At 38.6% G+C, this 13397-nt stretch overlaps 1 protein-coding gene across 1 annotated transcript in view; it reads right to left on the minus strand.

Annotated features, from left to right (window-relative positions):
- The window catches only part of LOC124796221 (CAR1 transcription factor-like), a 49691-nt gene extending 38241 nt beyond the window's left edge, over positions 1-11450 (minus strand). Inside the window, exon 1 of the mRNA XM_047260312.1 lies at positions 11394-11450. Within this exon, the coding sequence (XP_047116268.1) occupies positions 11394-11450 (57 nt within the window). The remainder of the gene's footprint in view (positions 1-11393) is intronic.
- Between the last annotated feature and the right edge of the window lie 1947 nt (positions 11451-13397).

Here is a 13397-nt window from a genome sequence, read left to right on the forward strand (position 1 = left end):
ATATTCCATTGGTGGTGTGCTAAATAATTTTTGTGAAACAGTTTTTCAAAATTCTATACTATAACTTAACACTGGATGTTAATTATGTCATACATAATTCATACTGAAAATTGGCGGTGTTATTGTAACTACGAAAGATTGATTACAAATGTGCAGTTGCAATGAAAATGTGTACTGTAGTAGATTGTGAGGGAAATGTGGTCAAAGAGAAAAAAAGACAACTTTTTAAGTACCAAATTGACATTTAGAAATTTGTCATTGTAATGTTAAGCAAACATTACAAATAGGCACATTACGATAAGTAGTAATGAATTTTGCCACCTGACTGATGTGTGAAATAGCCTGACCCATCTGGGTGCCACAGTTACTCTCAATCCCTCACCTGCCAATAGTGTTATTGACTACCCGGTGACAACATGCTACTGAGTACAAGGTGGCTGACTTGTTGGTGGCTTCACAACTTGTGTACTGCATTCTTGAGACCCATCTCATACTCCTTTCACCCCCTCTACTCCCATACCAGCTTCCCTAATTTGAAAATTTTGGAGTTCCCCTTAACTTAAGTTTCACAATCCTTCCCTCAGTACTAGCCACCCCTACACTGCCCTTTCCCATGCCTAGCTCTGTACCTGTACCTGTACCTCCTATGTTACACCCTCTGCCACCCCATCCCCTCTATGACATTTGCATTAAATCTGTCCACCACAACTCCTCACGCAGTTGGCCTGCAGGTTTATGACAATTTATCTGATTGGCAGAGGGACAGAACACGACAAATGTTATTCCAGGCTTAGCCTTTTACTGCTTATTTCCAGATTAACCCTTTCATGGCCAATCGAACCTCTTAGGCTGATGCATAACACTGTAGTGTTTCCTACAAGTTAAAAACTCAGACTATACATACTGGAGACTTAAATCATCATAAATAATATAATTTGTTTCGCTGTTCACTTCAGTCTGTTGGGATAACTTTCTGAATCCACAACTGTAGAAATCATGTGATTTTGTAGCAAAGAGCCATGTTCAAAGTGTATTTTCACCCCAAAGGAAGTATGTCAAGATCATTGAACAGAGAGCAGAGAAGATGAAATCTGAGGGTGCAAGATCAAATGAAAAGGGTGGGTGCAAAATGACTTCTCAACCCAGTTGTTCTATAGTGTTTGTTGCCAGTCTAGCAGAATGCTGGTGACTGTTACTGTGGAATAGCACCACTTCACACAGTCTTCCTGGATGTTTTTCTGGGACTATATCTGCAAGATGTCTGTTGTTGACAATAAATACCAACAGGGAAGTTACACCTCATGCAAGCAACTCATAGTACACCACATGGTCACCTACATCTACATCTACATGATTACTCTGCAATTCACATTTAAGTGCTTGGCAGAGGGTTAATCCAACCACAATCATACTATCTCTCTACCATTCCACTCCCGAACAGCGCATGGGAAAAACGAACACCTAAACCTTTCTGTTGGAGCTCTGATTTCTCTTATTTTATTTTGATGATCATTCCTACCTATGTAGATTGGTCTCAACAAAATATTTTCGCATTCAGAAGGGAAAGTTGGTGATTGAAATTTCGTAAATAGATCTCGCCGCAATGAAAAACGTCTTTGTTTTAATGACTTCCATCCCAACTCGCATGTCATATCTGCTACACTCTCTCCCCTATTACGTGATAATACAAAACGATCTGCCCTTTTTTGCACCCTTTCGATGTCCTCCGTCAATCCCACCTGGTAAGGCTCCCACACCCCGCAGCAATATTCTAACACCGGACCTCTCCACAATATCCATAACATTATCTTGTGTGGATGCTCAAAAGTCTATGTGGCACTGCTGCTTTGTTTGGATTAAAGCATTCCTTTCCGTTCTTTCTCTTACATTAGCATAAAAACAAAATTTCTAGTCATCAGTAACAATACAGGTTAGAAATGGTCAGTGGTATTCACCCACTAATCAAGAACAAGCAAGAGGGTAATGTACATACAGCCAACCACTGATTTATATGGTTTGGCATGTGGTACCCATATGCTTTATTGCTGAACCTTCTCCTTTGTATTCAAATGCTGCACAGTGACGGAATGGTCATACTTCATCACATTTTCTGGTTCTTGAGTGCAATGATGTGCATCATCGTGGATTAATGCATTCAGATCATCAAATGCTGAAGGTCTTTCTGAAAATGGAGGGTCAATAATGTCAAAACAATCATCCTTTAAATTAGAAAATCTTTCCTTGCCATGCTCTGTCCCATGGCATTATACCCATACATGGTGAAAACGTTACCATTGAAACCACATATTCATAAACACCACTGTTCTCATTTTGCCCACTTAGCCATTTTAAATTAAAATGTAGCAGTGCTTTGTGTCAACATAATATTCATAGAATGACAATTTACCTAAAAGAATGTGTCCACATTAAGTGAGAACAAGGTAATGTACTTCGTAAAAATGTAGGAAAAGACAACTGTATCCTTTGATCCCTAGGCATATGAACTTGTCTTAGATCACATGTAATGCCCCCAACAACACAAAACACAATGATGGGAAAGACTGACTTAAAGCATACATTGTATGCTCACTCTTACATTATTGGTATCGGCTGCATAAGTAACAATAACACAGTGCACAGTGTTCACTTAAGACGTCTCTCTGTTTTTGCTCCCAACATTTAATTTTCTAATGATGTACCAACATCATAATGCATTGATGATGGGTGGTTTAAATAAAAAATATGTACAAATGAAAAGAACTTCGTGACAAGGCTGAAGATATCGGTACATAGGACACTGCATAGAACTATATGGAACATTGTAGATGTAACTGTAGATGTGCTCCAAGGAAGTGTGTGGGGCCCTTGATATTGATGTTTTATATTAATGACATCACAGACATTCTTCTTCTTTTTGTTTTTCTGTTTGGGGTATCTAATGACAACATACTAATTTCAATGCTTCCTCCTTTGTTCTTCTTCCAGGTTTCCTTCGTCTTCACTATCTATCCTTTTTTCTTCCTCAGACCATTCTGACCCTGTCTTCCTCTTCTTCTTCCTGCCTTGGAATGCTTGCATTTGCAACACTTTCTTCTTGAAATCCTATCATTCTGCTGGGTCTTTCTCTTGTATTTCTTTCCAAATCTTTCCTAACTACTTGAATCTGTCCTGTTGTTGACATCTTGTCCCAAAGATGCTTAACAATATGTTTGGTTAACCTGTTGCTGTTCACTCTGTATAAATGTCCAAAAAATAATAGTCAGCTCTTCTGCAGCATTTCAGTTGTTTTTCCTATGCTGCAATATACTTTATTACTTCTTAATATTCATACTTATGGATTTCCTAGCAGTCTGAGTATTTTTCAAATGATTCTTAATTCTAGGACCTGAAGTTTGTATAATTCATAATTCAACATTAAACATTCACTTGCATAGAGACATTCTGGTTTTACTACTGTGCTGTAGTGCTATATTTTCAAATTTTTAGACACACACATCTTGTTGTAAATGTTCATTTTTATATCATATGCTTTCTCCATTTTACATACTCTTTTGTCTACAGCAAATATTTTTGAAGCCATTGCCTTGAATCTTTCCTCACAAATATTTAAATTTATAAACCCTCTTTATCAGTTCATTATCTGTTACTAGGATTTCTGGGTCATTTTTTTATGTTTGTCCTAAAAAAAATTTTCTACAGAAACTTTTAAAGCTGCTTTGTTAGGTATACCTTCCAAGAGGTTGATTTGTATTTCTGAATTTGTTATATTTTTATAAAGAATGGCATAATCATTTGCAAATACTAGACACTGAATTTCAGTATCTCTTTTTCCTGAAGTCTCCAGTCTCATTGTGACAGCTTATGTTCTTTGCCTTTTGTTTCAATTATCTTACTATTTCCTCTAAGATGCAGTTGAGGTGGTGTGGAAACATGTTGTCACCCTGCATTTCACCTGTTATTTTGAGTGCCTTAGGTGTTTCACACCAAAACCTTATTTATGCTTCAGTGTGTGGGTGTTTCACGAATAAGGTTTGCTAGTTTAGTGTAATGCCAAGTTCTCGAGTCACTTTACCCACTGTTAACCTGTCAATCAAACGCTTTTCTAAAACCTGTAAATGTTAAAACTATGTCTTAAAATTCGTATGGACTAAAAGTTGAAATTCTGTTCTGAGCCAGATTTGATCTTTCTAAATCCACTCTGATATTCTCCCAAATGGCTGTTAAGTGTTACTTCTACCTTGTTTAGTAATATTGTTAAAAATATAATACAGCCCACTGGCAACAGATATATACCTGTGCAATTATTTAGATAATGCCTATGACTTTCTTGTGCACAGGATGGATAGGAGCCACTTTCCAGTCTTCTGGAATCTTTTCAGTTTCCCATATTTCTTCAGACATAATCTGAAGGTTAGTCATCATTTCTGCTTGACACCAGTTATGGTTGAGATGATTTTATTTCTTCTCCACTGGCTTTGTTGTTTTTCAGGGTTTTTGTTTGTTTGTTTGTTTGTTTGCTGTAGGTGGTAGATCTGCTTTCATGTTTTCATCAAATATCTGGAAATTCTAGCTAACAATTCAGTTATCTACAAATCAAGAGTTGATCAAAGTACTTTCTTAGTAATTTACATGTGTGGTTATTGCTTAGACCTATTTTACCATTTTCGTCTCTGATGTAAATACATTGGAGCATGATAGCCCTTTTTGAATAAAACCATGACTGTATGTATGAGAGCATTTTTTCTGCTGTAGTACACAGTGATTCTTTTTTATCACTAATTATGATACTCGTGTCATCTGCAAATAGTAGAATTTTGGCTGAGCTGTCTGGAGCCTGTATGTCATTGATATAAATTAGAAATAACAATGGGCCCAGAATGCTGCCCTAAGAAACAACTATTTAAATTTGTTTTGGTTCAGATATGGGTTTAAAATTGTGAAGATTCTTGGAGGACCTCGGCTCAACAACTTGTGACCTGTTTTGCAGATAGGATTCAAACCAATTTTTAACGGTACCCCTGATGCATATTGCTTCAAGTTTCCCTGGTAATATTACATTGTTCACAGTATTGAAGGCTTTGGCTAAATCTAGATTAATTCCAACAACCTGTTTATTTGACTCAAAATTTCTTACTATTTCTGTGCAATATGGCTGTTTCTGTACTGTGCCATGTTGACTGTTATTTATTAGTTTATGTTTTTCTATATGTTTTGTAACCCTGATTTTCCTTAATTCCTCAAGTATTTTGGAGGAGGATGGGAGGAGAGATATAGGTTGGTAATTTTCTATTTTATGTCTCACCAGTTTTGTATAGAGGTATCACTTTAGAGATTTTTAGTTTATCCGGAAATATCTCTTGACTGAGGGACAAGTTTGCTATGTGCACTATAGGTTTGACAACACATGGAGCAATTTTCTTAATTATTGATACAGGTACATCATCCAAACCAGAGGACAATTTCGATTTCAAGCATTTAATGACTTTTAGAACTTAATGCTCGTCTGATGGGATTGCCATCATGCTGGTATTTACCATTGGAGACATCACTGTTAATTGTTGCTTAAATTTACTGCTTAAAGTAATGGGAATATTAACAAAATAATTGTTTACATTGTTTGCCATGGCATTTTTTCTATGGGGATATTTTTATTGTTTTTAAGATGGATTTCCTGTTCTTTAGTTTGACCTTCTTTTTTTTTACCACATCATTCTGGGCTTGTTACTAGCCTGCCTTATTAATCTATCATTACTTAATAATTTTGCTTTTGATATTACTTTGCAGTAAGTCTGTTTGTATGTTCTCACATACTCAACAAACTGCTGATCATGACATGTTTTTAACTTTAAACTTACTAATTTCATGGTTTCACTTGACGTTTTAATTCCGGGTGTACTCCAGGTCCCTTTGGATCCAAATGATCTGTAACCCAAAAGCTTTTTTGGGAAGCACATTTCAAAGTATGCCATAAAAGTGGAAGCAAATGTATTGTAAGCATCATTTGTGTTTGTTTGTGCCAAGACCTCTGGCCAAACTGCATTTTTAACATTATTTTAGAACTGATTACAATTTTCAGTAGAGAAACATCGTTTGTGCTCCTTTTATGTTCCCCTCCTTGGGAGTTGCAGTGAGATTAAAGGTTAGTGCATTATGATCTGATAATCCTATATTCACATTTGTAACTGCAACTTCATGTGTGACCACATTTGGGAAGATGTTATTTATTAGGCTTTCACTGGAATCTGTTGTTCTAGTGGCAGCTGATACGTGGGGAAACAAGTTGAAGCTTTTAGTATGTCTAAAAACTTGTATTTTACTGGCCTCTGGACCAATAGATTAATATTAAAGTCACCACAAAGAATTATGGTAGAGTTCTCATTTGAGAAAAATGTCGAGCATTTCTTCCAAATTCTTAAGAGAGACTTCAGTATCTCCAGATGGTGATCTGTAAATTGCTGCAACAATTACTTTCTTTTCTATGATTAATGGTTTAGCCTCATATCTTAACTTAAATTTAAGCTTGGGATTTAGATAAAAGCATACACCACCACCTTTGACATTTTGCCTATAGTACTGACTGGCAAGTTTATAATATGTGTGACCAAAAAGACTTAAACTATATGAGTTAATTGTATAAGGCTCAGTCACAACTTCTGTGCATGGCTATGACAGGTGGTGTGGGCAGCCTATCAAGTTAGGCTGTGGTCTCCTGATCTCACATTTTGTGCTTGCTTACTCAGTTGTGCAGGACTCTGACACTTGTCTCACTCCTCTGTCAACACAGCTTCCCTTTCATGTCGTTTGTCCCCTAACACTGCAGTCAGGTGTCATGTGGTGTAACTATTTAATACAATGATGTATTATATTCTGTACCTTATCTTCTATACTTCTTCTCAAACTCTGTTATAATTACTTTAAAATTCAAAATTGATGCCTTTGACGCATCACATTTTTATAAATAACTTACTATGTCACTTTTGACTTAACAAATTATTTATTCCCTTCATCATCACACTCGTGAACTACACTAAAAGATCACCTTCATTCAGTATAAAAGAGACACTCACAATAATTTTGAAGGTTCCTCTTCTGTGTCTCACAACATACATCAGTTGTTGAAATAACTCCTTTGGCAGCCTATTGCTTTACAGGACAGTGTGGTGACCCCACAGAATACTTATTTTCACACATGTAGTTTGGCACCCAAAGCTGCTGCGATAGCTGTACAGTGCTGAAGGTGCATATTGTCCCCTGATGTAAGCCACCACACACAAAATAGAAATAACACTAATGAACAATATCTGTACATTTATGTTTGACATGTTGTTTTCTATTGCCCTTTTCATAATGTGTACACAACACTTCTTTCAAAATGGCATTCATTGATAAGAAGTCATTGATATGTGCATCTCTCCTCTGGAGTGGTACGTACAAGCACAGTCTGTGAACATGGTGCCCAGTGAACACAGTCAAAAGTTTTTTAAATTTTTTTCCCTATATGCCATGAATGTGGATTTCTTTTCGTAACTATGGCTTCTGAGATTGGTTATAGCCGCAGTACATCATTGTCCGTGATAAAATACGCAAATTTACCCTCAATTGCAGCCACAATTTAAGACCATGTCACTAAAGTGAACATAAAGTACTTGAAAGATGTTTTCCTCTCTGTGTGTACAATAGTATCCAGTGCAGAACCACAGCGGCTGCGGACACCCGAGGCTGGAACCAGTACTGGAGCTGAGGACATACGTGCAGTGAAGTCACCTGGTGAGTAAGAGTAACTTTACACGTAGTTGCAGCCTTAACTAAAGCAGTACATAAAGTACTTAAAAGACGTTTTACTCTCTGTGTGTACAATAGTAGGCAGTGCAGAACAACAGCGGCTACGGTCACCAGAGGCTGGACCCAGTACTGCAGCTGCAGCAAAGTCACCTGGTGAGTAAGAGTAAGAGCCCACTGTGCGAGGCTTACATTCCTGCTCTGTACACTAGAGAATCAAATGTATCTGGACACCTATTAGTGGACATTAAGATTTTGTGTTCTCCTTTATGGGGACTTGAACTCTTCTGGGGACACTTTGACATTTCGAAATCTCTGTGGGTGGATGCCAGCCCATTCTTCCTTAATAGCTGATACCAGACAAGGTAGAAATATTGGACACAGGGTATGGAGTGAAAATGCCATTTATAACTAATCCCTAAGACGATCCATTGCTTTCAGGTTGGAACATCGGCAGGCAAGCCTTCTTCAGGAATGCCACTGGTTATAAGCCTTTGCCTAACAATGCTGATCCATGAGAGGTACAAGTGTTGAGCTGATCAAATCGGTCGTTATCTGTGAACTGTTCCCCTGCTGTGTATAGTACACAATAATGTCAAATATGTACTTACCCTTCTGCATTTATCATATCCTGAAGTACAATAAGGGGAGAACAAGTTAAAGAGGAGAAATTGCATATTGTTACACTGCCTGCTCTGCACTGCATTGTTGGCAGTAGAGGTAATGGCGGATAATGTTCACTTAGTAGTCACCACATCCAAATTCTTCCGTCAGATACCCACGGAGTATAGCACTGTTTGTCACTCCAAATCTCGTTTCCACTCATCCACTCACCAGCAGTCATAGGTTTTTATGCTACAGTCAGTGTGACTTTATGTTGAACAGAAATGTTGTTTCCAGAAGCTGCTCAGCCATTGTAACCAGTTTTTCTAACTCCCTGTACACAGCCATTTCCTTAGCGGGCTCCTAGCTGCACTTCAAAACTGAAGAGTGACTGCAGCATCTAACTGCAAGCTGGTTTTTACTATTTCCTACCACAATGACAGAAGCACTTGTCCATCAGCATACTGTGTGTGCCTGGACTTCATGTAGCATTGGTTGTTCCTTCACATTTTCACTTAACTGTCAAATCACTGACAGCTGACTTGGGCAAGTTTGGAAGGGCTGAAATGCATCCCTGTGTTAATTATTCAGGTGTAATGCAAAGAAAAGTCCATGTTCAGTGTACTCAGATCCCTGCCTGATGAATTCTGCTTACAAAACAGTATTACCTGCCACTTCCTATAATATATATGACGGCAGTATCTGTTCCCAAAAGAACAATTACCGTGGATGACCATGCAGCTTTGCTAGAAATGAAATAATTAAATGGACACCCTAGCTGCAAACAGGTGGTGATGTACTTCATTGGGGACATGTTGAAAATGTGTGGCCCAACCGGGACTCGTTCCCGGGATCGTCTGTTTACATGGCAGACGCTCTATCCATCTGAGCCACCGCGGGCACAGAGGATAGTGCGTCTGCAGGGACTTATCCCTTGCACACTCCCCGTGAGATCCACATTCCCAACATGTCCACCCCACTACATTCATAGTGTGCCTAACAGATGTTTGCCGATCGTACTCATTACTCGTGGCAGATTAATCTACCAAGTCCCGTACGAGTTTGGGCATAGCGTGTGCGTTCGCACAAGAAGGTCAATGGCCGGGAAGCCGTATTTTAACTATATATGATGGTAGTATCTGTTCCCGAAAGAACAATTACTGTGGATCACCCTGCAGCTTTGCTAGAAATGAAATGATAATTAAATGGATGGAGCGTCTGCCATGTAAGCAGGAGATCCCGGGTTCGAGTCCCGGTTGGGGCACACATTTTCACCATTTCCCCAATGAAGTACATCACCGCCTGTTTGCAGCTAGGGTGTCCATTTAATTATCATTTCACTTCCTATAATAGTAGCTCCACCTCTCATTGAATTAAAGTGCTCAGTTGCCCGTTACATAAGGGTGCCCAGGTATTTTGATTGGATAGTGGGTTTATAGTTCTTATCTATGTGATTTCTGCAACCCCTTAGTCAGTCCACCATACACAATTGAATTAGAATCCAGAAATCACAATATATTTTATTATATTTATGTTTTTGAATATTGAGGACTTTGATTTGGGGCGAGTATTTACTGACTTACAGAAATACAAAGTTTGCCTCTATAGCTGTGGAAATATGTGTGCTGAGAATTACTGGGAGGGAAAACGAAACAGAAAAATGGACAGGGAACAGGCAGGATTAGGAGACGTAGTGTGGAGGTAGTGGAGATGAGTGATACATGTAGTGATGGAGTGAGTGACAGATAGGATAAGACAATTACATGCTCGTATCCTAGGGAGGTGACTGGGGGAACATTGAGGTGACAGTCTGGTGAGAGGCATTGAGTGGATATCAGGCTACATGGACTTCAAGCTGCAATGCCTGTAGCTTGAGACCAGAATACCAGGAGAAGCCAGGGAAGAGGCTTAATCAAACAGTGGGACTCCAGTGAATGAATGATGTGAGTAGAAGAAACTGAGGATGATTTGTATTTCAAAACTGAACATTTTTGTGCAACCTATTAGGGTAGTAACTTAAATGGAAATATTGGGGTGTGAATCTAGTTTATAAATGGTCATAGCTGATGCGTTCAGCACTACCGTAAGTTATTTGATACTAACATTTTCAGGGGCTCCCTTAACCTTTCTGTGGTCAATCAGACATAAAGGTCCTGCCAAAATGTTTGTTTCAGAATCTGCACAACCATAGAAATGTCACATTTCATTGTGTACTGTGATCTTTTGTTCAGTTTATGTACAATTAGAACCCAGAAGCTGACAGGTGATGCTAGAATGTGTTTTTTCTTTGTTGGTACAGAAGTGAGTACAGTATGTTTTGTAGAAGGAGCTTCCTATCTTTGGCTTAATTGTGGATGGCAAAGACAGTGTAGATATTATTTATCTTTGTTACATTATTTGCTAGGTATATACTATTTGACATCTATTTTCACTGATAACTCATTCTTGAAGAAAACTGATGTCTGTGTCTTGTAACTAAAATTAATGCATGTCTTTATTAATGAAAATCATATCAAAATCATGACTGTAGTTGGAAATCTACCACCAGAAATGTACAGATACTGTTCTTTTGATGTACTGTTTTTCTTCTTTCTCATGAGATAGTGTACTGGAGAAATTTGTTTTCTTTTCCTTATTTTGTCTTGAATGTCTCAGTAGTTTCTTGGAATTAATTGTTTACAATTATTTATGGAGCTGTCTTTTGAATAATGGGTAGGGTGGTTATGAAGAATACAGTCAGCAGAAATAAGGTTTCTATGGTCTACTTTATAACATATGAAAGCTGATCACCTCTAAAATGAAGGTGCTGGGAGTGTATAGTAGAGTGGAAACAACTGAAGCATGTGGGATGAATGTGTCAATGCTTTTGGAGAGAATGGCTGATAATACAGTATCACTTCCTGTTCACTAGATTTGTCTCTGGTGCCAGTACCTTTGTTCATAAAATATTTCCCATCAAGACTTTCACTACAGTTTGATACCAGACCAATCTGTTCGTCTTTCTGCCTCACCTCTCTACAGGGAGTCCAGCAGGGAGCTGCCTTGCCCCATCTGCCACCCACACTCATGGTCATATGTCCCACCTAATGTGGATGATCCATGCACAAGGAGAGAGATGTGCTCAGGTAGCCATGAACAATAGAACCTCATTGCAGCACAGAAGGCACATGATAATGTTCGGCAAGTGAAACAGCTTCCTAGTGCAAGCAACATAAAAATACTCCTGATATGCTGTAAGGTTGTCACTAATATGAGCTAAGCTGAGCACTGCAAGCTGCACTGATGATGTCCTAGATTCCAATGTTGCTGTGCTCAGAGGAAACGTTTTGACTGTAACAGCAGCCAAAAGTATGAACTGTCATCCCCATGGAGGAGATGGCAATGCCATCCATGAGGCACACACCTGGAAGAAAAATACAGAAATTGGGCCAAGACATCAGTAAGGAGGGATGATGATGTGGAATGGTGCAGGCAGAAAGATACCAGGATGAAAGAAAGAAGTGGCACAAGGCATTTGAACATGGAGCAAAACCATTCAAACACTATGCAGAAGCACTTGAACACAGAGATGAAGGCTACCTAATGGATCACAAGGCACTGGTAAAAAGCTTCCAGAGACAAAAAAGGAATTATAAAAGCACAAGAAGAGAGATGTTCCTGAGTGGACAAGAGGAAGAGTGTTTCATTGCGGCACAGATGGTGCATGCCAACATGAAGCAAATGAAACAACTTTGTGATGAAGGCAAGGTAGTGAATGCCCTGATGCATGAAAAGATTGCCACTAATATGAAAACTATTCTTGAAGCTTCCAGTTGAGCACCCTGTAACAACTGACAAACACTGCTGTAGGTTGCACTGGCAATGCCAATATTGTGGGCTGCATTCTTATTAATATAGTCATGCATTCCAAAGTAGATAGTTGATGTCGAGTCTGGAACTTGGGTTGGCTGGTGAGCCTCTGTACATTCCCCTACAAAGGCTATGTAGTGGAGAAATACTGTTAAGTTGTCCAGTGTCGCATGGCTCCAGGGTGGAAACCGTGCAGTGGCTGTCATTGGCAAGATCTGCTGCACTGAGGGTGAGTTTCAGTTTCAAGCCTGTTAAGATGCCAGCAACTGACATACCTCTGTTGTGTGGCATAAGGCAGGATTGTAAAGCACCAGCCAGATGCTACACCACCCACTTCTACCTCATTCCAATTATGTCTCCTAATCCATCCTGTTCCCATACGCATCAGATTTTCTTTCTGTCTCACCTCCACAAAAAATCCACCTGAGAAATAATCTGCCTCACCTGCCACTCATTCTCCTCACTACTTGTACCCATCTGTAAGTAAAGAAAGGAGTGTTACATTGAATGTGTTTGATGTGGCATTATTACTGCACAAACAGCAAAAATGTGGTAAGTGATAAACATTTTTGCTATTACTTTCTGTGGGGTATCTGTGAGAGAAATTCATGATAATTTAAAATAATTGGTGAAGTTTTCTGCAAAACACTAAGTGCTCTCATTGCCAAATACTGGATGAATATAATGTCAGTACATGAATGCAATTAGTGAAGGTGCATAAACAAGCTTACACACAGTTCCTAAATGTTAAACATGAAACAGTGTGTTAACTGTGTAACATAAGATTGTATGTTTTATAAAGCAGATAAGTACAGGATCTTAAATTTTAAAATTTGAGCAATTTTTATGTGAAATGATGACAATAAACATTTATTGGTCCCTGCCAGTCTTCAGATAGCAAGCATGCAACTGGAATAAAGTTCTGGCTTTCTGGAACTCGGTAATATTGATGGTTGTTTATAATTGAGTAGATTAGATGCTCAATTATACACTGATCCGTAGGTTTTCTAAAAGATAGAAACAATTGATTCTGTTCTTTATCAGGTCATGTTGAAACACACTTAGTTTATCACTAGTTTGCTTTACTTGTGCAGATAAGGTATTTTTTATGTTAACACGCAAATTCTTTTTTTGTCAATCAGGCCCTGCTGAGGAGAAAGGCACGT

The sequence above is a fragment of the Schistocerca piceifrons genome, chromosome 4, assembly GCF_021461385.2.
Source record: "Schistocerca piceifrons isolate TAMUIC-IGC-003096 chromosome 4, iqSchPice1.1, whole genome shotgun sequence".
Lineage (NCBI taxonomy): Eukaryota > Metazoa > Arthropoda > Insecta > Orthoptera > Acrididae > Schistocerca > Schistocerca piceifrons.